At 45.5% G+C, this 26592-nt stretch overlaps 1 protein-coding gene across 6 annotated transcripts in view; it reads right to left on the bottom strand.

Moving 5' to 3' along the window:
* Positions 1-26592, bottom strand: part of MGLL (monoglyceride lipase) — a 108729-nt gene continuing 82137 nt past the window's right edge. For all 6 annotated transcript variants that reach the window (XM_027700892.1, XM_027700895.1, XM_027700894.1 and 3 more), the window contains 5 exons: positions 16443-16579; positions 14827-14937; positions 10801-10890; positions 4814-5029; positions 1-3815 (listed from right to left, as the gene is read on the bottom strand). In XM_027700892.1, the coding sequence (XP_027556693.1) occupies positions 3690-3815; positions 4814-5029; positions 10801-10890; positions 14827-14937; positions 16443-16579 (680 nt within the window). In that variant the 3' untranslated portion in view covers positions 1-3689. The remainder of the gene's footprint in view (positions 3816-4813; positions 5030-10800; positions 10891-14826; positions 14938-16442; positions 16580-26592) is intronic.

Raw genomic sequence — 26592 nt, 5'->3', positions numbered from 1 at the left:
TTCAGAAAACATAACTTTATTATTAGTTGCAATATACATTGTATTCCTTTAAGAATCCTAAATTGTATATGGTTTATCCACTGAAAATACATGTGTATGTATATATGTTTTTTATATATATATATATATATAAATGTATTTTATTGAACTGGAACACAGCGGAACAAGAAAGACGACCTCAGGAATTACTTGTAAAAGGAAATGTGATCCCAAAGGGTTTGTGCTGGCAGTGTGCTAAGGTGAGTGGTATAAAAAGAACAGGCTAAATAGAAAACATGATGGGTTAGGCAGTGGGGAATGGCCTCTCAGTGCTACAGGTGGTGATATATACAGTAGTTACACATTGCTATTGCTCAGTCATGAGTGCCACCTATTCTCTAAGACAGGCTGGTCTCTGGTGCGGCCCCGCACAGCAACATTCCTAGGGCTGGCTGTGCTCCCTGCAAATGGTACCTGCCAGTTGGAAATAAGAGTGTAATTACATTTCCCTCAGCAGCTGCTCTGCTCATTGCTAATCTGGTCAGCGAAGGAAGAATTCCTCCGGGGCTTGGTGAAACCTAACTGGGTCAATATAAAGTAGCTTACAGGCGGGGGAAGGGATCAGCTACAGCAGCAAGAGTTGAAATGTGCAGGCTGAGCTGTGGCAGGTGCAGAGCAGTGTCTCACCTGACCCAGGCTGATTTGCTCCTGGCTCCTGCTCTCTGCACTCATATCCCCACCCGCAGACGGGCTGTGGCCCCTCTCCGCTTGGCAGCAGGGCCGGGGACGTGTGGGGTCAGGGTGGGCAGTGTCTGGCTTTTTTTGGGTAGGTTTCCCCATGTTAAATGCCTCAGAAGGTAACGCTTCAGAAAACTGGCTGAGGTGGCAATAACTGCTGCTGTGCCATGGCTTGGGGCTCATTTGGCATTTTTTTGTTGTTTTTGATGTTCTTCGTAGGTTTTGTTTGTTAACCCATTTTTCAAACACATCCTCCCAAGGCCACGTGCTACTGCTGAGCTTAGCTATAGACAGAGGGACAAGTCTTCCCCAGATCAACGTAATTGATTTATTTCTGTTGAGCTGCAGGTGCTTCTTGGGTGAAAGGACACATTTTAGCAAAGGCACTGACCACGGACCTTCCTCTGCCTGAAGCCAGGTTGGAGGGAGCAGACGGGCTCTGACCTTCCTGCTGAAGGGTCACTTCCCTCTCCCCTCCTGCAAAGTGCTTGTCAGTTTGGAAGGGATGTAAAGAATGTGGGCACTGATTTACTCCTCCTGACTTCCTCGAGAAAAGTGCTTTCAAAAATCCCATCCTTAAGTGATCATTTTGCTACTACCCCCGCAATGTCTGTCACCTCTGGATCACGCCCACTTGTTTCCCCTTCCAGCTGAAGAAGCAGGTGAGATTTATCACTGCTGTAGTGTTTCTCTTCTTACTGTCTTTTGCTAGCAGCATCTGGTCAGGAGGGCACTTGCTTGAGGAAAAGAAGTTGCCTCAAGACAGGCTGCTGGAAAATGGAGAGCAGGTGACCTGTGCATTGCTCCTTCCCAGAACAAGTGTCACCAGAGGTTTAGCAGGGGCTGCTGAGAACAGCTGATTGCACTGGAATAATATGTCAATAAAAAGCTGGCATTGCTGGGAGAACTACAGCTTGTTCCTCTCTTTAGAGGCAAAAAAATACAAATGTGAAAGTGCCTGGATCAACCTGTATAAAAGAGCTTCCCTGACTTGGGCTCCTTAGGGCAATTACAAGGACACAACCTCCATCCACACATCTTCCATCCATCCATGCTGCTGGGACCAAATGGATCCAGGCCCTGATTCTGACTGTTATTGCACAGAGGTCCCTTCCATGAACCTTGCCAGGATTGCTTTCAAAGGGAAGAAAGGTGGGTGAACCCCACAACTGTTGGAGGTGGGATCCAGCCCCAGGGACATAGCGATGGGTCCCACTGCTGCCAGGGAAGGCAGTCAGAGGGGCTGGTTTGCCTCTGGGGGAGATGCCCCACCCTCTCATAGTGCAACATTCGCAGTTTCTTCTTGCAAAACTGGTGGGAGAGGTGCACGTTAAGCCCCTTCCCTTTGGATAGTGCCAAGAAGTATATTCATGATTAGGGCTATTACACTGGACAAATCGACCTGCACAGCCACTGTCATCACTACACAGCTTTTACTGTGTCAATGCAATGTCTCTGCTCTATACCTGAGTTTAAGCTCTTTCCTCTCACCCTGCTGCTACCATAGACCCAGGCAGCTCTAGTATTTGGCTTATCTGCACCACTGGACCAGTCCACAAGCTCCTCCATGGCAGCTTGTACAGTAGGGTCTGCGGGTGCCCCCAGTGCAGCAAGGTGTATGTTGGATGGATGGTCAGACCCTGTACTCTGTCTTCAGCTCTCCACATGTCCTAAAGGGGTGAGCTTGGCCCCTCAGTGACCTACCCCAGTGCTGATTAGGAGGAGACTGGGATGAGCTTGGACAGGATCTCTGTTCATGCTGTGGGTCTTCTGCTAAACCAGTGGACCATGAGGACACCCACTGCTACTCCCCACCCACCAGATGCTCCGTGCTTTTCTCTAGCATTATTTTCAGGACACTTTCCAACTGATGAAGGAAAACAACAGATTATGACTGTAAAGTTATGGTGAGAGGACTGGATCCTGGTAGGACAACATTATTTCTTGCCAAGAGAAGGAACGATTAACCTCTTCTTTTCTCTTCTCCCATTTCTTCCCCAGCTTCCAGCCACCTCTATATACATCATATATTATATTACTATATTCTCTTATATCTTTGACTTTGCTCTTTCAGTTTCAGTAGCACAAGTGATTAACTCCAAAAGAAAAAGAAAAAGGAGAGTAAAAAAAAAAAAGGAGGGAAGGGAAAAACCCCAGCCTCTAGGAGTATTTACAGAATAGTTCATTTTGCAGAGGAGATGAGGTTTGGCATTGGGAAAAGCATGGGATTTGAATGTGCTAAGTGGGTTTGATTCCACATTTCTGCTCTTCCTTCTGGAATTCTGCTCTGATGAGGAAAATTAAAGAGCTGTTCAACATGCTTTCCCCAAGTGCAAACTTGCAGAGGACACACAGGGCGGCAGGGGAGGCTGTCTCTATGCTCTCCCCTGGTCTGGCCTGCTTCTAAAGGTAGTATTCAAAGGGGTCTGATCTTGAAAATCAGCCTTTCACCTTCAGGGAGCCATCAGCTCCATCTTTAGCCTCTCCTCACCACCCAGCACCTTCATTAGTGCTCTCCTCACAAGGACCAGGGCTTTTAAGGTACTGACTGGTGGGACAGGGAAGGGACGGTACATACCTGGAATCAAAACCATGAAGTGGAAGATACTGACTTCTTTTACATACCAAAAATTATTGCAGTATAAATACACCGCTGTCAACCCAGCGAAAGCAGAGAAGGGGAAGCCATGGGGGAAGTTTGGTGGGTGAGGGGCATTTCCGTAAAGTTGCCTGACCCAGAAAGCTTTGACAGCTGCTCTCATAGCTGCCAATTCTTCTCCAGATTAGGGCAATGGCCAATTACATCAGCAAATAATGCCCCACCCTGTGCCTCTCCCCCCACCCTCCCTTATGCTGTGCGTGATAAAATATCCCACAAGTCCCTCCATGTTAAATCTTTTTCTGAGAGACTTCTAATAAGAAAAGCATCTATTCCCAGAAAACCCCAGTAAGAGATGCAAAAGCAATTGCTCTTAAGTATGGCTGGTTTCCCCAGCTGCTGAAACCTTCTGGCCAATCCACGTCAGTATTTCTGTGAAGACAGAAGTAGAGACCTCGGGCAGCTCTTTGTGGAGGGCATGATAGGCTTCCTCATACACCTGCAACCAGGGAGAGAGCAGAGATTAGCACAGAAAAAATAAATCTGCATGAAAAAAAACAGCCACCAGTCCCTTCTCTTCAACACCCACAGGTCCGACATGTCCCGCCCACACCTTGTCAGTTTTTTCCCGAGATGTGGCAGGTTATGAAATCAAAGAGATGTCACTGGTGGTGTTGGCCTTCAGCGAGCAGGAAGGTGTTGACATTGCAGCTTGATGTCTGCAGGTACCCGAGCACCCTGCTGCCCTTTAGGAACACAATGCATGTCCCAGCCCCATCCATTTCTTGCTTCTTATCCCACTAAGGAGGAGGAAATACTTACCATGCCCTTGGAGTGTAAAGGACAATGGGGGATGTTCCCATCATGCCTTGTGCAATTTTACTCCTTTTATGCTCAGACTATCCAGTTACTTTTCAAATGACAAAAGCTTTCCCCGGTCTCCCTGTCTCTCTTTCAGGCTCATTCATGTGCTAACAATTGGTTAATCAGCTGTGGCTCTCTTGAAATGAGCAGATGTGAAGTGGTTTTTGTTGTCCAGCACTTTGGAAAGACCCCCCTGTACCTTTACAAGCTGGGGCATGAGGTAAGGTTGGTGCCTGCACAGTTGGCATTGTTCAGAAGAGCTTTTAGGGTCAGCACTTTACTTGCTTATAAGCCTCACTCTACTTCTATGCCAAGCTGCTTCATGTCCGAGAGACCTGTAGGCACACAGCCACCGCTGGGGCAGATCTGGAGATCACCCACCACTCCCTGCCTGCAGCCCAGCTGCAGATGGTGAAAGGCCACCACACCGTGCCGAGGGAGGGCTGAGCTTGGGCTACCTCCTGGTGAAAGGGGCTGTCACTTGAGCAAGTGACACTTGCTCAGTGTCACCAACCCATCACCCCTCTTCACCTCCAGCTCTGGAGGTCAGCAGGGTCCCTACCCCTCACAGTCAGTCATGCTCAGGCCAACACTGACAGGATAATACCCTAAAAATCAAGAAAGCAAGAGGACCTTGAGCGTTTTGTCTTGACTCTGCACTGTGTCCATCAGTAAGTAAGACCCTCTGATATCACAGAGCTTGTCAGAAGAGCCGTGTAGCACCAGGATGGGCAAAGTCAGCTTTGGCAGAGCTCGCTCAATTCTGGCAATAGCATTCATCAGCTGGATGACAAAGGAGACCTTCATGCCACCGTGGTAGACCAAGGGATCAGATGTGTAAGACTCCATCTGCCAGGAAGAAAGAGGTAATTTAAGGTTAGAAATATTTCATGCAGACAAGGAAAAGCAGATCAGCCTGGTAGTGAGGAATCTCTTCCTTTGGCTTGCACAGCCATTTCCTACTCTCTCAGGACATCCTGCCATCAGAGTCAAGGTCAAGGTCTTTACTGTGGCTTCCCAGAACTGCTCACACAACCTGGCATGCTCTTCGTTTTGTGTTTCTCTCTTACACCACTAGAAAATATTCAAGCTAAAGCTCTTTCTGTAGGGAAACAACCAGTGTTGAACAAAGACTGTTCCCATGGGGGCACCTCCCTGCATTTTCCTCCTCTGCTGTGCCCTTCTGTTGCTCAAATGTGATATATCTTCTTCAGACGGTTCTTCAGACTGTGTTACTTAAAAGTGGATGTTCTCCAGGTCCTTATCCTCTCTGCTGAGGGCTCAGATGTTCTCAGACCATGACCTACACCTATGGACAACTGATAAATCTGACTGAAAAGCCAAGGGGTCATCTCTGGATGCAAAGTGTGCACAGACAAGGAAGCAAATGATGTTATTAGGTGGTAGGCAAGAAAAAAAATAGTCAACAACTTGCTCAGCCAGACTGTGAGGGGATAAAAATGCACAAGAGCTGGTGCAGAAAGTTGCTAGGAAGGAGTAGTTACCGCAGCAGGCAAATCTACAGTAAATATTTGTATACTGTATGTGGAGACGGCCCACACAGCCCCTACCATCGCAATATTTGCCAGAAAGCTTTGATTATGGGCTGGTCTCTGGCACAGCCTTCAGTTTCTCCCAGCCCTGGCAGATGTTTATAGAAATCATGGTTATTTATAGGTTAGCTGAAAACAGTCTCCTCCTCTCAGATCAAGCAGTGGGGTCTGTTCAAATTCTCCCTTGATTGCAGAAACCTGACATCCTCTTGCTGCAGCATGTGCCTGTCCTGAGAGGACCATGGGTAGGAGCTGAGCCATCAGGCCACCCCAAGGACACGTAGCCATGTGTAGGTGTAGGCACAGGTGTGCACTGCAGGGCAGCACGGACAGAAAGGTTTTGGGGTGGATTCTGCCTTCATCTCCCCATGAGATGAAATTCTCAGGGTGGCAGAAGAACACTACATGGTGGGGCTTTCCCACTGGGGCCATTGAGTTCCCAGAGGGTTTAAAGCCACTTTCCCTTGTTGTCATCTCAAATGTGCTGGAGTACAAAGCACTGGAAATGGAGCTGGCAGTGAGTTATGCTCGTGCTTGCAAGTCGTTCCCTATCACTTTGCTGTTTCCAGTCTCTACCATGTCCTGCCAATTGAATCCATGGTTCTATCCCTAAAAGCAGGGATTAAGAGCAGCTGGTGCCCTTCAGACCCAGCCCACAGTGCTGAAGATGGTCAAGGGAGCTGTAGAGCCAATTTGATTTGCATTGGATTTGGACCAACGAAATTCAAGTTGTTACAGAACTCACTAGGGGTTCTTGGATGTGGTGGATGCTTCTAGTATTTGATTAGGGCCATTGTTGTGTTTTGGTCTCTGTGCAAGATCATGGCTACTCTGAAGTGAGGGGTAATTTTTGGCAGGGAGACAAGGATAATCATCACATCATAATATTACAACATTACACGTAGTATCTCCCTTTCAAAGAAGCAAGTGCCTGTGCATGCTGAGAGTCTGGAAATCTGTTTGTAAGAGGCCACTGCAAAGAGGCTGAACATCCTCTGCTCCTGCTAACATCCCTAGGAATGTTCACCTAGAGGGTGAACAGCACATGGTCCCTTTGACTCCGCATGGACCCTCCAAGTGCCCAACCAGCTGGTTGGTGCAGAAACCTCCACCTGCATCCTCCATCCCCTACATTTCTCAGCTGTACCTTCCCTGCTCTCCAACGTCCTTCAAAAAGGGCAAGAAGCCACCTGTGCCTAGAAAGAAGTTTCCTCTTGTGAACATGCTCATGGAAAAAGTTCAGATTTGACATCCAAAACACCAAGCACCCAGTGTGGTGTTGCTTGCTCTCCTGTTGACAGATGGGTGTACCCTGATATTCTTAGCCAACATGTTGACTTTTCACCAGCATTTTGAGCAAAACCCCTGTGTTGCATTGGCTACTTAGCAACTGGCTTCAGCCTAATCTGGATCTACGTCACAGCGCTGTGCTAAAGCAACACAGCTTTAGAATGAATTTATTTTTATTTTTTCATTCTTTTTTTGTTTGTTTGTTTGTTTTAATTGAAGGTAATAAATGAGGGACTTTGCAGGGGGGATTCAGGAGGGGTGGGTGAATGGATTGACAGCAGGTCCCTTCCCATGAAGTGAACAAGGTTGATGAATTCATGTGAGTTGGCCCCCTCCCCAGTCCTATAAATGCTGGAAGAATGACCTAATAGGCTTCCTTCTTTCTCCTGTTCTTGTCTGAAAGAACAGGGATTTTTTTTAGCTACTGAGCAGCCAACAAATATTTTCATGTAGATGATGACGGGAGAAAAAAATAATAACCCAATCCCAACCCAGATTGATCAGGACTGATTGATCAGGGGGAGTATCCTGTTCCCAGTCAATGAACAGGAATCCTTGTCAGAGTTAATGCTCAGTGCATGGGAGGAGTGCCAAGCAGCAGCTTGGTGGGGAAAGAATGGAAAGATAGGGAATGGGCTTTATATTCTGCAGGCTGTAATCTGCAAACCCTGCAAGCCCAAAGCTGTCATTGCTGCACTGAGCTCTGAGGCAGCGGGGGCAAGAATTGAAAGTGACCCTGCAAGAATCTGTAACTGCTTCCAGCCGCACCCGATGAGCGCTCTGCAGAGTCCATCACAACAGCTCTTTTTATTCTTTGTGTAATTCTAAGACAGGCAACCATCAGGTTGCTGCATCACACTGCCCTGTGCACCTTCCCTTTGCATCTTCCCTTTGCATTTTGCAGAGCAATAGTCATTATAAGGTAATTGCAGCCTTATTGTATGCGGGCTTTGCAGGAACAAGACTGAAGTCAGGAGGACCATTCCACTGAAATCAACAGCAGCTACCACAGAGCAACAGGGTACAGAGGTGCCTGCCACTGTGATGTCATTCCTCCTTGGAATAACACGACTGGGTTTTTGAGGTTGCTTCTTGCTGTCTTTTGTGTCTCATGTTTGATACAGCAAACAGATCAAACAAACATCTCCATGTGTCTCCCCGTGTTTTAGTCTGTATACACTGAAGACAGTCTTCTGGGAACACAGACTCATCAGGAAATTCTTGGATGATGTCTCAAAAATATTTCTAGCGAATAGAAAGTTGGTCTGGCAAGAGAGTATGTGTAATATATAAATAATGGATGTTTCCAGCACATTGTGTGCTTTGAAGCTGAGCTTCTTGAGTCCAAAAGGAGGGTGAAGTGTGCTTTAGAAGCAGCCAGAGGACCAAGATACTGTGTTGTTTTCAGTGCGTGCCTGGAGCCTCAAATCCTGGTGTTTGAAGGGGGTCAGGAAAAGTGGTTTATGTCACAACCCACAGCTACTATCACCTCCGTGTTCACTTGCAGGTGTGAAGGCAGCACAGAACACAGGGGTTTGTTGTCTTGTTTTGAAGTGTTTCATTATAAGCAGGCTCTAATGTAGCTGACCTACACCTTTATTCATCGCAAAAGGGTCTCCCTTGCTCCATGGAAAGGGAAAGAGCAGAGGAAAAACAATACCCTAAGAAAGCTTTTGAGACTTGAAGCATCACAGAGCAGAGGAAGCAGCAGGAAATACGTGGTTAGAAAGGCAACACAGTAGCATTTATTATAAACTATGTCCAGCGGTTGCTGTGGTGACTCCTAACATCACCCCAACAAGGAAATGCTCAGTCAATACTATGCACCAAATTAAGGGAGCTCTCTGACACTTTCCTAAATAGATTTATTATTCAGGATGTCCCCACATCATCACTTTTCTCCTGCAAAGTTATCGAGTGCAGCACAGCATCTTCCAGCAGAGGATCCAGCTCTCAGAGGTGTATTTGAAACTGCCACCCTTAAGGACAAGCTGCAGCAGAGAGCTCGGGTGTCACACAGGAAATCAATGCAGAATCAGGCACAGACCCACACATCCCAGCCATGCTCCCTCTTCAGGTAGAAGGTAATGCTCTCAAATTCCTCTCCTCCTGCAGAGCACTGATTGTTTGCATCCTCTAAACACAAACAAAGACTGAAAACTTTCTTCTGTGTGATTTTAGTGAACTGGCAGTCTAATTTAAACCTTTTCTCTAAATTACATGCAACAAGTTATGGCAGCTGAATGTGATTAAGAACAGGTTTCTACAGCTTGATTTGAATCAGCCTTCTTCCCAAGTATATATTTTGTGCAGCCTCATATGGTACTTTAGAACATATGTCCCACGGTGCATCAGCGGATGCACATGATCTCGCTCCATGCTAGTCCTCACAGTTTCCTAGGACTTTGTCTTCTTTTCCTCAGCTCCTTGAATCTTTCCACCTCCAACACAGTGAAATCTTATGCTCTGTTCACAGATAAGTGAAGTGAAGGTTGTTGGGCCAAAAAGCTCTCTGGCAGTGCCAAGAAACAGCCCTGAAAGCCTTGAGGCTATTCTGGGAGACTCTTTGCTTTCCAGTTTTCTGAATAGGTAAAACAAAGAGATGGGCTGTGCTGGGGCTGGATGCACTGCACTCACATCCTGGCACTGTCTTTGCCCCTGACTCTTCCAGCTTCAATTCTAATGCCAGTTGTGCTGCCTGTCCAGAGAAAGGCAATTTATTAACTCCTAGTTAAGATATGAACCATTGCATGAACAGCAGATAAAATTACAGTATCTCTCAAAGAGATGTGAGAGCACAGGAAGAAGTGACCACTGCATCAGTGAAGCTCCTGAGACACTCTTGGGTGCCATTTTCTATCTTTCTTTCACCAAGTTCTGGGTCCAGCCTAAGCACCTTCATTCACTTACAGTTCGTGTCTCCCTCCTTTCACTCCTCTCACGACAGTGAGAAAGAAGAACCCTTGTTAGGTGTTGTTGCAGCACTTGCAACGACATCTGTTTTTGCAGTGATGGCATGAATAGGCTGACACTGTCATTATTACTAAGAGTGGGTGTGAATGGGAGAAGAGTCCAAAGCTGCTGTGGCACTACAAAAACTCAGTCCTGGGACAGTTCCATGCACAGTCATAGTGGTGAGGCTGGAGCTGGGTTGTTACAACAGCTGCTTCAATTGCATCTCCTTTAAGTATTATTCTTGGGTGCAGCATGAATACATCATTTATTTGTAAAGGTTGTAGCAGAGTCAGAGTGTTATCCAGACCTCATAGCAAGTTCTTTGGGACAAGCATACTCTTTTGCTCTGGTGGAATGTATCTGGCACAATGTGATGCTGGTTTGGAAGCAGGAAAACAAATTTCCAGTACTGCAGGGTTTTGCACAATTTCACTGCAAAGAGCAGACTTTGACAAGCTGACTTTAGCAGTGTGTTTGCAACCTGTTCGAATTGGTTTTTGCTGCTGTAATGAGCAGTGGTGGTGCAGCAGAGACCAACGTGTCTCCCATGTGCTGCCCACCACAGCTGTAGCTCTCCATGATGTCTTGTACCCAGAGTGGCTGTGGATGCAAGGGAAGGGAAGGGAAGAACAGCTGGTTTCCTACAATCTTCTGTGTGCAGTCAGTTCCATTGACTTCAGAGATGTGTCACCTTTTTACACCAGCACAGATTTTGCCCTCCTTATTTAGCAAAACACTTGTGATTGTTTTTAAGAGAGAAATGGTAGGACTGGGACAAGATACCAACTATGCAGTGACTTTCAATGGCATTAAGGTTCTCACCTCTTTCTTGTTCCGGGAAATTGCATTTGGATCTATCGATCCCAGTGACAGGTTTGGGAGAACAAAGTTGAGCACTTTTGCTGCAAAAACCTGTGGGAGAGGAAAGGAAGCAGTTAAAGAGCCAGTTAGAGCAAGAGAGAGAACATAGAGGGCCAAATCCTGAGCTGATGGGAATCAGTATGGGAGGCAAATAGTTGAGAATAGTCAACTGACTCTGCAGAAAGATCTGTCCTATATTTAAAACATTTCTCTTAACGAGAAAGTGTTTAAACTGCTCCTGGGACCGGGGAGTGGGTGTGCTAGACTGAAATGCCATCAGCTGTCCATCCACATGCAACAGCACAACTTCATTGTACTGCGCCTCTTTCTCATTCTCGAGTTAATTTCTGAAAAAGCCTCAGTCAAGCACTTTGATAGGAAAAGGTCATTTCCAACTCTTGGGAAGGATGGGTTTTGGTGTTTTATTGCCCTTTCCTTGCTGCCACAGCTCTGATTTCAGGCTGCAGTGCATAAGTGATATTGGGTGCAATTTGCAGTAGTTGCTTAGGCTGCACTCATTTTGATAAGCATATTCTCCGGGGAACCTGTAAATAAACAACAGCAAAGTGAGCATGCATTGGCTATGGGAATCCATTGCTCACACGACTCCTGGGAATGAGACACAAAAGGACTCAGCAGCCCAGGCTGAAAACTGCTGGCAGAAGAAAGGGTAATATCTTTCATTTCAATAGCAGTACAAGAATGTCGATACCAGGGTTCTGCTCTGAATCTTTGGTAGCTGCCTTTATGTGATCACCACTTAAGTCAGCAATTAGTGTTCACTGGTCTGTTTTACGGCCCTTTGGTGTTTATAGCTAACACTTACAGGTAGGCTGTTGCCCGTGCCCTCTGTTTCTGCAGATATATAATCACTTCTGAAGCACTCCCTGACATTTCAGATCACAGATGACACACGGCTGAGTAATTATGATGTTAGAGGAATAACACAAGGTTGAAGTCAAAGCCATCCAAGAGTGAAAAGCAGTAAAGACTCACAGCAGACTTGGGAGCACGTGTGTACCTTGGGGTGGGTATGACTAGGAACCACTGTCACTGTCTACCAGTACAGTAGAGCCCCTCACTGGCTATGACATTGTGGCAGCAAAACTGAGGTCTCTGAAGCTAGACTGGTAAAATAACACATCCTCACCAATGCAGGAATGACCTTATGATGCAAACAAGCAGGAATGGGGGTTTCTTTGTTTCATATTAACTCCAGGCAATGATGATTTGAGCTCTGCACCGTAACGAATCGTGGGCAAGATTATGGTCTGTGAACCTGATGACTAACATCTATACTAAACTGGACAGAACAAAGCCAAAAAATGAGGTTTTAATATAGTACTTTCTTGCAGTTTGATTATACCTTAGAAAAAGTCCTCTGCACTGTTACTGGGTGCAGATTCAGGCTGAATGACAGTGAGCAACATAATGTCCAGTCGGGTTGGAAAGCAATAGATCAGCAAGAGGCAAAATGGAAAACACAAAAGGTAAAGAGAGAATATTCTGTAGTGAGTCCTTACACAGGAGGCTGAGGGTTAGTACAGGATTAATCACCAGGGGATGTGTCCTAAGGGGTTGTCCTGCCCACCTGATTTCAAAGCATTCAATAGCAGAAATGAAGTCGGAGATGCTCCTTCACCCCTGCTCTGCCCTTTGCCAGCATATGTGACTCCTATTTCTGCATCCTTTGAAATTTTGAAGATTCAGAGCTGAATTTTGTACAGGTCATTTGAGAAGAAAAGGGGGAAGGCAGCAAGATCCTTCTCACTCCACTGGATTTGAACTGGATGCTTCCATCAGGACACAGGATTTATAGGGCACTGATGAAATTGTGAAATTCCTGCAAACACACTGTGCTTCTGCTGCTGCCAGGGCCAGTTCAGCAGTGAGGGAAGGTATTTCTAAGAGGGACTGAAGGACCCAGTGTGTAGTCTGGCTTGCTGTTATTGTTGCCTTGAGCCCTCATTTGTTCAGGCCAAGGTAAATTCTTGCTCAGCTGGAAACTTCCCCAGCAAAGGGATGAATTCAATGGTCCTTGGGAAATGGCCCAGGGCCGAGAAGTCATACCAGTTCCAAGGGAAAACCCAAGCCTTTGTGCCTCAGAAGAACAACCACCATGAAATGTTTTTTGAGTCTCAGAGGAAAAAAACACACAGCATTATGGGAAAACGTGACTTATGAAGGAATACTCTGCCTGTTTTCAGTCCTTCCTCTTGTAAATTCTTTTTCAACTCCAGGACTGAATTCAACTGAATTTGACAGAGCGGAGCTATTTCAGGAATAATTAATTTTTTATCAGTTTTGAGATGTAACAATAGATTTGAAAGGGAAAGAAACTTATTGTGCTCTTGGAATACTGTATGTAAGAGAGTTTGTAGGAAAGAGACCGCATAAACACCTCCAAAATACTTCAGTTAGAGAACAGGATTTCCTACATAAATGCTTCATTGCGTTTATTTCCTACACTGAAATAAAGCAATTATCTGGTACAGATTTGCAACAAACCAGACTACAGTAATGCTACTTCCCACAGAACCGTGAGCCCTTTTTTTCAGAAAGGGTTTAGCACCGAGCAAAAGATATAACTCTAGAAGAAGGAAAATGTTTCCCTATTTTCCTTGACTCAGTCAGAAAAAGAAGGCTAACTATCTCTCGAATTCAGACTCATGGGATTTTTTCCCATTCCAAAGCAAGAAAACGTAGGGGTACTGGTGCTCATGGGACCCTTATGTTGAGTCAGGTGTAGTGTCACCTGTGGAGAATCAGTAACCAGCCTCCTAAAAGCAGACTTCTGTGCTGACTCCTATTTAAAATAGTTTACCTGGATTAGATGACTTCAGGATTCACTTCCCCTCTGAAAAATAGGTGGGACTGTGGGAAAAGCACTTAGAATGAAAATATTGACTGGCATCCAGATGGTGCAGATCTCAGCAGGGTTTTGCATTTTAAGGGTAGAGGTCTTACTGTATTTCCTTCAGTGGAAGAGAGAGGTGATTAGAAAGCACCCTTTGGTGCTTGTAACAATTTGTGAAGTCAGTAGATGTCTTTAGCTACAGCAGAAGGTAGGACAGGATTATACTGAGAGGTGAGGTAATCTGGTTTCTTCCTCTCAGAAATAAAAAAAAGGAGAAATAGCTTAGAAGTAGATTAAAACAAGAAGCTAGTCCTAGGAGAAGAGTCTAAGGAGAAAGGATAAAGGGACACGTCCTGTGGGAATGAGATGCTTTGTCCTTCCTGCTGGCTTAGCTGCTCCTTCCCTTTGCTTCCAGCTTCTTTTAGGATTGTTATTTATTCTTTTAAAAATGCAGAAAGGAGGAGAAAGCTGAGGCTCAGTTGCCTTGCAGAACCTCCCTGGGGAAGGGCAAACAGGGCAGTGCAAATGTGAATCAGAAATTGCTCTGAAAGGCAGATGTAAACGGGAGGGGAACAAAGCCTAAGTGCACACCAAAGGAGATGGTCTTGACAAGAACCAGTTATAGTACCAAATGGGGTGCAGCTGGGGAGTGATGCTTTAGCTAGAAGCCTTCTTTGAGGCTCATGAAGGATGCCTGGGACTCAAGAGCTCTAGTTCTGTTTAGAAATCAGTCTATCCCCAAATGCCAAAAATAACCCTGACCTTACTTAGCCAGCAGTCTGTGTTGCAACTATACCAGACTCTGCATGAGTCAGGAAGAAAGATGTGTGAGAGGAAGGGAAAGGACAGCACTGTGTGGGCTGACACAGGGTGAGGTGAAGAAGGCACAGTCTGCTACCACCTTCCAAGGTACCATCATTACCTGACTCTTCATTAAATAAGTTCTTCTGGACAGGTCAGCATTCACTTCCGCTCTGAAAAGTAGGTGAGACTGTGGGGAAGGCACTTAAAAGAGAAGTACTGACTGGCACAGATCCCAGAAGGGTTTTGCATTTCAAGGCCAGATGTCTTAACACATTTCCTTCTGCAGAAGAGTGAGGTGACCAGGGGCAACATGGGTTTGCTCTTACCTTGATGGGAGTGGCGACTTCTGGGCTGGCTACCACTAAAGGAGAGATTAACAGCATGCCTGAAAACTCACTGGGTCGCTCACTAGCTGTCAGAATGGAGATGGCTCCCCCCTGCAATGCAAAATAACAGCCCACAGCTTAATACAGGTGCCAACATCTTGTTTTTATGGTAATCCTGTTACATGAAGGGGTTTAGTCCAAGCAAGCAGTCATTTCTGCCCCACTGAGAGTGCAGCGTGGTCAGTGAGTAAAGCCGGAGGAGTAGGAGCACCAGAAGTGTCTGGTTTTTGTGGGGGAGAAGAGACCTGGTTTCTGTTCTCATGCTATAAACCCTCACATCACACCAAACTCAACTCTCCATGCAATGTCCATCAGCTCCCTTGTGTCCTCCTCACTTAAAAGGACTAAGAAGTAAGAAGAAAGTGTCTGAAGTGGTAGTTCAGGTAGGACTTGAAAAATAAGTTGAGGCTCTATCAGCGTGACAGACTAGTGCTGCATCGGGAAGATGCCGTGAAGCCGGGCTCACTCCGTGCCAGGCACTGGTAACCTGGGCAACAGCAATGCTGCCACTGGCATGTGAAAATCTTCACTAATTAATGGGAATTAAATATTCTCCTCCTCAGAGTCCCCAGCCCCTCTGGCCCCACAGTGCTGTGCCCAGGGCCTGACAGCCAACACACAGCCCACGGCGCAGAGCCGAACACCAGCCAGGCTGAGCCGTCCCACGTGAGGACAGGGGTTGATGGCAAGGGGTGGGGATCAAAGGGATCTGGAGGGCTTGCTCAGGAAAGTTTGCAGAGGATTAGTTGCCAAGGGAAATATCTGGTGAACTTCCACACTGCTGGAGAACCAGGGGCTTGTTAAATGGAGCAGCAGCGAGAAGCATCTCAAAGACCTCACTGGGAAATTAGCTCCTTGTTACAGCGGCTTTGGAGCCTGGCGAGCCCTTCAGAGCATGCCATGCCTTCTTATGCAAGAACACTTGTTTATCTGAGCATGGGCTGAATCCCAAAGTACTTTTTCATTTTCTTCTCCTCGGGGAAGTCAGGGAGAACAGATCAACGACATCAGTGGGAATACTGCTAGCTTGAATAAAGGGATTTGGCCCGTGCTGTCAGAATCAGGCTTCAGATCTGTTCACCAAATCAGTGCCTTTGTTTTTGTAGCCCTAATCCTTGGTACATTTTCCTGTTAAGTTGTTTAACAGAATGAGGCTACAGAGTATTTTCATGCTTCATCCCCATGCTGCTCTCAAAGCTTTGGAGGGCTTAACCTCCTGGTTACTGGTTAAAATGAAAGGGGAAGCCCGATGCTGTAGGGAGCTGGTGAGACTTGGTATGTACCTTATGGGAATGAATGGTCCTATTAAAGAACAGGCCTGTTGTAGCAAATGCCACTGATTAGGGCCATGATGGGGGTAGAAAAGTTAAGGACTAACTACACTCATTGCAGATCTCAGGATTATGGCATGCTGGCAAATCAGTCAGTGAATGAAACGAAAGGGAACATTCCTCATAGTTTTGTTTTCCTGCTGTGGAATGAGTTATTTCCTGCCATCCACATGAGTATCACAGCATGTGCCCTGGATGCTGGGAGGGGTAGGGGATGGTGCTTACCATGGAGTGCCCCAGAATGAGAACAGGCAGGTCAGGGTGCTCTTTCTTCATGAGGTCAATGTGCTGCAAGCTGTCCCTGATGAAGATGTGGAAATCTGAGACAACCATACGATCACCCTCACTCTGCCCATGGCCAACTGTAGGGGAAAAGGAGAGCACACATCTAAGTCCTTCAAAGCAGTGGTTGCAATCAAGAAAGGACCTAACAGAAATAAGCCTGTTGTACTGCTATTGTCCTAACTTGACCTTCTCCTGCAGTCAGCTCTCAACAGAAAGAGTGCTGCAGAAATAGAGAGAAAGCTGCACAGAGCTTAACAAGTGCCATACTGTCTATGATCTGATTTAAAAAAAATAAATCATAGAATCACAAAACGTTAAGGGGTTGGAAGGGGCCTTAAATTTGGACTTCTATTCCTCTGTGTTTCTACCTGCTCTTCAAAACTGAGAGTACTGATCTATTTCTTGCAGCCTTCAGGGTGAGGAGAGCAGAGAGGCTGTCTTGCTGTGCTGTAGAAATTGTGGGTTGTAGTGGTGCATTTTCCCCTGTTCCCCCCAGTCACCGCATCCTGGAAAATGGGGTTTTGCCTCAGGGATCATATGGATCTGGTGGTTCACTCTACACAGCTGTAACTGCTGTGTAGAGTCTTGGCAAGAAACAGAAAAATTCTGGAGACTTGATGTGGTCACTGTAAACCTAATGAGCCATGGACACTGGCTCTTCCAGGGCTTGGGTGTGCATGAGCTTCCCAAGTCCTGCCTTTTCTCATGGTACCCTGGAGCACCAGGTGGGTTGGAAACCTCCCCTGTACGAGGTGAGGGGTCAACAGAGGAGGCCAAGTGATGGAGGCTGCAGCAGTGGGTAAGTATCCAGTGGCATCCTCCTCCTAAACAAGTGTTAATGCAAACTGTACTGCACCTGGACACTGCTCCCTCAGTCTGTATCTGGGAATTGTCTTGTCTGATCAAAGGGAAGGGGAAGATTAAAATGGGAGATGGTGAGTTGCCATGGGAACAGCGGCATCCCTGGCAGAGGTGGAGTCAGCATCGCCACCAACACAGCCCCAGGCAATTCTGAGCTTGCAAAGGCTTGAAATTAATACCACCCTGGGAAATAAGTTTGCATGTTTACCTGACCATGCATGCATGTAATTGTCTATCACAAATAGGATTCATGCTTTAAAACAGCCTCCTAGCTTGTTTCTGTTCCATGTACGTTTTTAAGAAAAACTGTGAAGGGGAAAACACATCCCAGAAATAGGATAGGGTATAGGGAGTCTCAAACAACATCTCCCTCCTGTTGTGTGTTTCTCTAGACTTTCTCCAGTGGGCACCAAGGCACAAAGGGGCAATGACTAGTCAAAGAATGTGAAGTACCTGATAATTGTTTACATGCTGGAAGGTTGCCCTTCCCGTGACCAGCAAAGAAAAGCATTGCTGGCCCAGCCACAAAGGTAGTTACATCTGCTGCCAATGGTCATACCAGAAATCAATATGTCTCAATTTTCTTGTAAGCCATCCAAAAAATCACTTTGCAAATTAGGCAGAACTTCTAATAAAAAGCTGGACTAAATTCACTCTGTCTAGGAAAAACTGAACCCCCAAACTTGTTCTTTTGTCCTGCTAGGTGGTCTCCACAGCTGGATCATCTGGAAGTGAAGGCTGCAATCAGCCACACTGGCTGCCAGAGAAACCCATACATGTTATGCTGGTCAGTTATAAATAGCATATTACTGGTTCTGCTTTCCATGCACATATTCCAATTCCTGCCAGAATATGGTACAGCAAGCATCCTCCATGGCTCAGTGACCAGGAACAAATTTAAGAGCAAATTAAAATGCAAGTTGTGATAATCTACAGAAGTAAAACCATGTGTGTGGCTAGTGGATCTATTAATTTTAAACTGATTTTTATTACAGATGGAGAGTGAGCTTTTTACACCTTTTATACATATCCAGTCCACTCATTTTATGGCCCTCAAATGTGTTATCTGCCTATTATTTAACTTCAAATGTAGCAAGTTAACATGAGTTGAACAGTCCAAAAGGACTGTTTTCTCTTAGCAGAGCTCTGCATTTCAACTTCTTTTTTCTTCAGTGCTGCTTCACTTGCTTCTAGTCTCTCCTCTCCAGCTGAGCAAGCAGAGACAGCAATCCCCCGTGGCCCAGGTCTGTATATGGGCCATGACTCCCTGTTGTGGAGCTGTGAGGATTTGGTCTATTTTTGAACGAGAGAGAGACAGTTTTGAAAGCCTTCTTGGTCCTCAGTGTGGAGAATTTCCCCTGGTCCTACCACACAACAGTGACACAGCTCATAACAGTGAGAGTAATGACTGTGGAGTCCAAGAAACACCTGTGCAATGCTGTGACAAGCTTCTCATTGAATTTCTGCAGAGTTTGGGGTTTTTTTTTAAACTTAATGAACCCCCACTCAGATGGCACAGAGCCATGCCTGAGCAGCAGTCTGTCTGCATGTATGGGAAGGGAAGGCCATGCAAGTCTTCACTTTGATACTATCCCTGCCCCTTATGCAAGGTTAGCTGGGTGGCATTGCTAGGTCACGTTCTTTTATTTTACTATTTTTCTCTCTTCCCCTCCAAGAAATCGAATTTATTCCACCAGAGAATGAGTTTATTGCAAGTTTGAATCCCCCAGCCAAGAAAGCTTCAGGGTAGGGAACTAAGACCTCTTCTATTAGGTTGAAAGACTTTTCACAACCAAACATCAATACAGTCAAGAATGTTTTTCTTTGACCTTTTGCCTTTGGAGCTATTAAGAGTGAAAGGTCAGGTTCATCTTTGATGTAAAGCTATTTGCTTCGTGTTTTGCTGGAATGAATCTGATGTAGTGGTTCCATAGTGCCAGTGGCAAAACAGTGGGTGCAAGAGGAGGGGAACCACCTTCACCCAGGAACTGGAACTAACCAGAGGCTGCTCTACACCCAAGAGACACTACACAAAGGGAGGCAACGGAGAAGTGTGTCACAAGAATCACAGCTCCATGAGTTCCTCATCACAGCACTCCCCCAGGGGCCCCCGGGTTTCAACAGGGCAATGTGAGGTTATAACCACGAGATTCTCATCTGTACAGAGTTGTGACTGATGGTGCACATCCACATGGCACCCTCAGTGTTCAAAAACTATCAGAGGTTTTCTTATCTATCTGGCTTCACATGCAGCTCGTGTGGTTCACTGCTAGGACTGAGCAGGTGCAGTGGCTCAGTGACCGACCACTTCAGGTTGCGAGGACTGAGCTAACTGTGGGCACCCTTTCCTTTAAAAATAAGAATTCAAAACACATATTTTCAAATGGCAAATCTAGAATTAGGAGGTCTAGGTATCCATTTCCAACCAAACACACCAAAAATAACATACTTTGCTCAAACGAAGTCTCAATAAGGGCTGTGATGAACTAGACCAATGTCATAGCTATTCAATTCTTCCCTCTGTATTTTCTGCATGAGCTTGCTCAGACTGTGGCTCTGCCACCAGAGAGTCAAGAACAGCAACTCATGATCAGTCAGTCTGTCAGAAAGCATGACTTCAGAGCGTGATTTCACCTATGATTATAGATTCTCCAAAGTTACACATGTATCTGGAGGGAATAATACTGACTGGCTGTGCAGGAAGACAAAGCTGAGAGTTCAGCAACGGAATATTTGAGGGTGTGAGGGCTCTGAGGAGTGTGTATAACCATGTAGGTATGACTCTGCCTTTGAAACAGATTCTGTGGCCCTGCAAATGTGTACTTCTACAAGGCTCTCCATTCCTCAAATCCCATATTCTCTCATGCTCTGGGAGTTCCTTTTGAAAACCATTCCCAAACAGCCACATTATTCATCTGACATTGGCTCACATGCCTCAAAAAATGTTACATCCTGGTCAGATTGGAGATATGCTGAAAAACACGTAAATAAAAAGCACAGTCCAACTCGACACTCCCTTCCCTTCCCTTCAGTAAAAGCCAAATAGGAACTGCCTGAAGAAATAACCAGCCCAGCTCTGGGCTTGCTGGGCAGACTCAGTCTGATGAGGAGAGCTGTGCTGGATCGCCACTAGCATGATGCTTTTCTGCTGGGGCTGTTGGGGCGCATCATAGCTGAAGAAATCTGTCCTTAAATGTACTAAGCAAGACCAACAGCAAAGAGGAAAGCCTGACAGTGCCTGTCCCTGCACACCACAGGGTGCATCAGCACCCAGCCCTCCAAGGCACCGCAGGGATGGATGAGTGCAGCAGCACATCTTGTCCACCCTCAGACACCTGCACTATTTGTGCTCTAAACACTAACTTTTACATGAGCCACACACTATACATATTCCTCTCTCTTTCCAAGTGCCCAACCCTCTGACAAAGGCAGAGCCTGACCCAGGTGAGAACTGAATTGCTCCTCAGACCTTCAGCAGGAACGTTTTGCTGCAGAAGATGAGGTGACAGGGGAAATGCAGGGTCAAATGCTGAGTTCAGCTATGCTGCTGTAAATTTACCAATTTCAGTGACGTTCCTTAAAGCTCACAGTCATGGGAAAGCAGAAATTATAGGCTGTGTTGTTTTATCAGCCTTTGCTCCCTATTTATTATGGAAAAGCTATAAAACAAAGAGACAGGACAGGGGAAATCTGCCTGGGGAGCAGTAATTCTTCAGGTAGAATTTGGATCTTGACTTTTCACATATTTTGATGTTTCCAGCTTTGGGAGAAAGGGGATGGTTTGGATCCATTTTTATTGTAGTGAGGACACCATCAATGGGGTGAAATGCTCTCCCTAGCCAACTGATGGTAGAAACAATCAGGAGGGATGCAGGACTTGCATCCTGCCTCAGGATCCATCACACTATCTGTTTCTTTTCCTCTCTAGATGCATAATTCCAAGATTTTGGAGTGAGAGAACCAAAACAAGGAGAGTTAGGAGTAAGGCCAGGCACTCCAGGCTTACGACTCCCTCAGCATAAATATGTTTTAAATTGCAATGGTACTAACACAGGAGCACCAGAGTTTTCAGTAGTTAAAGGTCAGAACTGCCACCACTGCGAAGTCAATGATTCACAGACACAGATGAGGAGCCTCTCTGGTACTGCAGAATCTCACACTGGAAAGACACATCTTAATTATGGCAGAGGGGGCCATTGGCAAGGCTTTGTGTTGTAGTGTCTGATTTAATAAGCTGGAGCATGGGTGTGATTCCATTCCCAAAGGAGCTGTTGGAGGCCAGAAAAGGTGATTTTAGTGCTTTAGCACTGGCACTGCAGCAGCAGTGGGCAGTAGAACATTACAGCATGGACAGGGGTGTGCAAAGGAAGGGTTTTTGTTAGAGCCCACATCCAAGCTTAGGCTGAAGACCATCTTCCTTCGCTGCCTCCTGCTCAATAAGCTTGCTGGAGTCTGACATATCCATTTGAAACAAATGCCTAAATGGCTTTTGGAAAAAAAAGGTATTAAGGTTAGTATTATGTGTTTATTAGCTTTCTGAAAGATTTGTTTTATTCCTGAAGTCATCTGCCTCTATTTTCTGCCCCAAATTTGAGATGGGATGAACTTCTCACTGGTGTTTGGACACTGCAACATGCAGGAAGGTGAGCCCACCTCACCCTTTTTTACTCTCACCCCACCACAGCTGATGCTGCTGGTGAGAGACATGAGAACAGTATGTCCTCCCTGCTGCTCAACTATCTGGGTTAAGGAAAATACTACATAATTAAAAGTTCTCATAGATGCTTTCCCTCTGCAGGTGGCCCACACAGAGGAGCAATGGAGCTCCTCCTGGAGCCCGTGGGAGGGAGATGCTAGTGACAGAAATTTGGATGACTCTTCTGGTGCACAAGGTGTAATGTGCCAACTTAATCCCTCTCCCACAATCTTCCTGAGCTTGTGACAGTTGCTCAGGTTGGGACCTCAACCTACCCTGAGATCCCGCTGCTATGGGAAGGGACCATTTCAGCAGCACACTTTAATACCCAAATTCCATAGACTGTGAGACAGAGACCCTTGTCTGCCTCTGCTTTCCTCTCTGCCTTTTCCCAAAATGCATTCAGAGTTGGAGGTAAACCTTAAAGCACAAGATGCAGTAGACACAGTTTTCCAGAATGTTTCGGTTTTGGAAGCCACTGCAGCAGTTAATGGAATGGTCTCACAAGGCATTGTGGCTGATGCCTGTATTTATGAGCTCTACTGAAACTCCTCTGAGCTTTATTTTACACTTGTACAGCACCCAGCGCCGCAGGGCATAACCACAGACCTCGGTCCAAAGTACAGCAAGATCTAAAAATATTAATTAACTCTAATCCCAGACTGTAAGGCAGCATGGTTTTGCAGAGGAGGGGATGGGAGAAAGCACATAGATGGAGAATGTGGGGGAGACAATACACAAGACGACACTAATAACGGGTTACATAGCAAATGTTGTGTGCAGCCTTGATTTTCTGCTTGGGTGTTTTTTAAGGTTTAATGAAAAAATATTAATGAACTAGTAAACACTTGAAATTGTCATAGCAGTTCACTACTGAAAAAACTATAGTTGTGTTGTAATGAATCAAGTACAGATCCTTTTCATCAAGTGAGCAAAGCTCATTAATTAAACATACTGGATTTCAAAGCTCTCAATGTTTAATTATTTGTTTAACAAGCAGTACATAGAATCCACCATTCAGACACACAAACAACTAAAACAACAGGAAGAAGCTTCAAAGCAGGACAATCAACATCTGGAAAAGTCAACGGACTGGTTGTATTGTCAGTAACATGTAAAGCAAATGTTCCAGTGGCAGAACAAATACACACAGGAAGCACCTCGGAGATCATCCTGCAGATTCCTGCCCACCAAAGCAGCTTTCTTGCCCTCAGAACAGACTCAGCACAGCGAGGGAGCCTGTTCTGGTTGTATTTCCCCAATTTTTTTCCATTCCTCAACCAAATCGAGTCTGATGCACAGGGGGCACTCTGAAGTGTCTGCCCTCCATCTGTAGCTGCTCTTCATTTTGCTGCAGGTGGAGAGCAGAGGCAGGACAGACAGCTGAGCTAGGAGAAAGCAGGGTAAGCTGTCCTAGGATTTGCCATGCTACCTTTTCTCCAGTCAAGCTGCCATCTAGGCCAGCTGCTGTGCTTACCTGGTAGCTAAACCTTGGAGGTGAGTCTCAATGTCCACCTGACTGAGCCTTACCTGTGCATCATTTCTCTCACCCTCTTCTGATAGCTCTGGTTTCCACAAGAGCAAGCAGTCTGACACAAGCCTACAGTCTAAGGCTTTTCCAGGAGGACTACTTTCACATCAGATGGGAAACATTAGAAACTAAAAGGAGAAGGTTCCCTCTCGCCACTGATTCCATTTTTATGTTCTTCAAGGATCTGAAATACAGCTCAACATATGCTTATCCTTAGTGACTTTTGACCTCTCTTCTCTGTCTGGATAGTTCTCAGCATCCCTTCTTTTGCACCACCTGTACAGATGCAGTGAGAATGCTGGGCTTTCCATGACCATATGCATATTGTACAACCACTAGATATGGTACTCAACAGCATCATCTCTCCACGCTTGGTGTTTTATGTATGAAGCATGTAACTCAGAACTACAAGTGGATTCTGCCTCTCCTACCAAAAGGGAGTCTTGTCCTGAAGGTACAAGTCCGTCAGCCTCCCTCTTCCTCCTCAAGGTTAGGAAAATCATTTTCCTTTCAGCATTTGCTGGGTAGTTTTTATTCGCCTCATATAAAGAGTGCAGCAAATTGAAAGCCGTCTCCTCCCACATCAGAGACACATTTGCAGAGCTGAGATATTTTTAGAACAGTGCACACAGAGAAATATTGTTTGTTGTCTTGGTTAGGAAAAAAAAGAAACACGCAATTTTCTATACTAAAATGATTTGTGCCTTATTGCTGGGGTACAGAGAACCAGTCATCTTGCTGAAGCTGTGTAAAATTTTTTCTGTACTCCAGAGATGACAAACAAAATGCCCTGGTACATATCAGAGCAGCTGTTAATTCTGTCCAACAAGGCAAACTGTTTCTGTCAATGTTAAGCGCCAATTCTTCTCTAATGGATACAAACAGGGTTCTTTTGGCTTTAGAAGTCTTGCCCATTTCTTATGCTGTTGCTGAATTTGGCTCTGAATTGCAGTTCCTTAAAAGTCTTCCTGGAACATCACGTTGCTCATGAAAATATGCCGAAAAAACCAAGCTGAGTGCTTCTGTTGCAAAATAATGAGCTGCATTTACAAACAGCAGGTACCGTGGCCAGACTGGAAACGTAAGTGTCCCCTGGGATGTTGTGTAATGAAGGGGAGCAAAGCAGTAGGAAAACCTGCAACATACCACAGTCACTTCCCACACTGCCTGCAGTAGGGCAGCTTTGTCTTTCCTACCTCAGAATCAGGAAGATGCTATGGGGTGGCTGGTGAAGCTAAGGGCCACGAAAGAGGAATATGGAGCCCACCTCCTTTTCCACAAACCACATGGACAACTGTATTCCACTTTCTTCCTCGGGCCCTTCTGCAATGCCACCTCAGCCAGCCCTCAAGAACATTAAAACAGAAGACAGCTGGCAGGAATGCCCTTCTCTGCCAGGCTACTGGGATCCATGGTTTGATAATGCAGCACAAAGCCACTTTAGATGGTTGAGCAGCTGTTGAGTTCCTCTGCAAAAGAGTTTCTTTTGCTGATGGATGAAATGACTCCTGTCTAATCTCTTTTCCCATGGAAAAGAGATATTATACACAATATAAATATAAGATATATAATCAGCGAGGCACAACTTACTGTGCCTCTATGGAGTCAGAGACACTAACTAATCAGGCACTAAGTGATTTTATTGAAGGTCCTATAATAATTTTTAAAAGGCCCTATAATTTTTAACTGTTATTCTTGCAGTGTTGCACTAAGATTTTGCCCTCTTTCAAGAGGAGCAGATAATTTTCTGAAGTATCATTGAGATGACTTTATTTAGCAACAGATTGGTCTTCAAAGACTTATTCTGGTGTGACATAGAAGCAGTATCAATGCCCAGACACTGCAGAAAAAAATGCATGGACTTTGCTGGAGTTAATCCAGGGTCCCATTAGTTCATTTGACCTATATGCTGCTGATCTGCTAAGAACAGAGAAGAGCCTCTTTTCTGCTCTCCACATATGACTTAAGATAACACTAATGGTTGCTAGAGTTTCACCTTCAGTGGAAGAGGCAAGCAGACAAGGACAATCTCCCTGTTATTTTAATTTAGCTTTAAAACCATACAAAATTTTCTTCTCTTGTCTTAGTATCATAAATTCAAAAAAAAAAGGGTGCAAACTTTATTTTTTCCTAGCTGAAAACAAGGATGAAAGTCCACTTGCATTAACTTTCTGATCCAAGTTACAGCTTTAAAACAGCTGGGGCACCAATTCCAAATGTCAGGATTTTCAATGAAAAAGCCAGTGCTGGAGTGGAACTGCACACCCCCCTTCCCCTTCCCTGCCCATTTATTCCAAAGCAGGCTGGCATGTGGGCTGGCTCTCCAGCACGCACATGCTTTTAAGTCCTAAACGACAGCTTGTTTAACTAGAAAACATTTCCATTTTTTTCCTTAACAAAGGCCATTCATTTCTTGCTCTTCTATTTGCTTAAAGACGGTTTCATTTGCCCCGCTTGAGAGTTTGCACAACCCTCCTGATTGTTCCCCTGCAAGTTAATGACCCACCTCTGGATGGCTGAGCAGGGAGCCGTGCCCGGCGTGCTGCCGCAGCATCAACCCAGCTACTTACATTGCAAAATCCATACATCTGCCTTGAATATTTTTATGCTTGAGAAAACAATTGAATCAATTCATGTTGTGGAAGACAGACCTAATTCTTCCCTGCTAACAGTGGATTAGGCATCACGAAGAAAAGAAGATGAAAGCTGGATCGTGTAAGAACTCCCTCCATGCTGTTGATGAATGTCTTGGGGGACAGATGCAACTTCCTTTCAAGCTATCTTCAAAAGGTTCCCCTCCATGCAGACCACCCACTGGGAACCCACATCAACAACAACAACAAAAAAAGAATTCAAAAGACCCATTTTTCATCCGATTTATTTACATGTTAAAATAAACATAAGTTCCCATATAGTGCAAGGGTTCCCAGTGGGTTCTGTTTAGTCTGTGAGATTGCTGGCGCAGGAGTTCAGCATTTCTCTACTCCAAAGCAATCTTGGCA

Source organism: Neopelma chrysocephalum, unplaced genomic scaffold (assembly GCF_003984885.1).
Source record: "Neopelma chrysocephalum unplaced genomic scaffold, ASM398488v2 Primary Assembly neopelma1_147, whole genome shotgun sequence".
Lineage (NCBI taxonomy): Eukaryota > Metazoa > Chordata > Aves > Passeriformes > Pipridae > Neopelma > Neopelma chrysocephalum.
The sequence above is the reverse complement of the archived record's forward strand: the minus strand, read 5'-3'. Positions and strand labels throughout refer to the sequence as shown.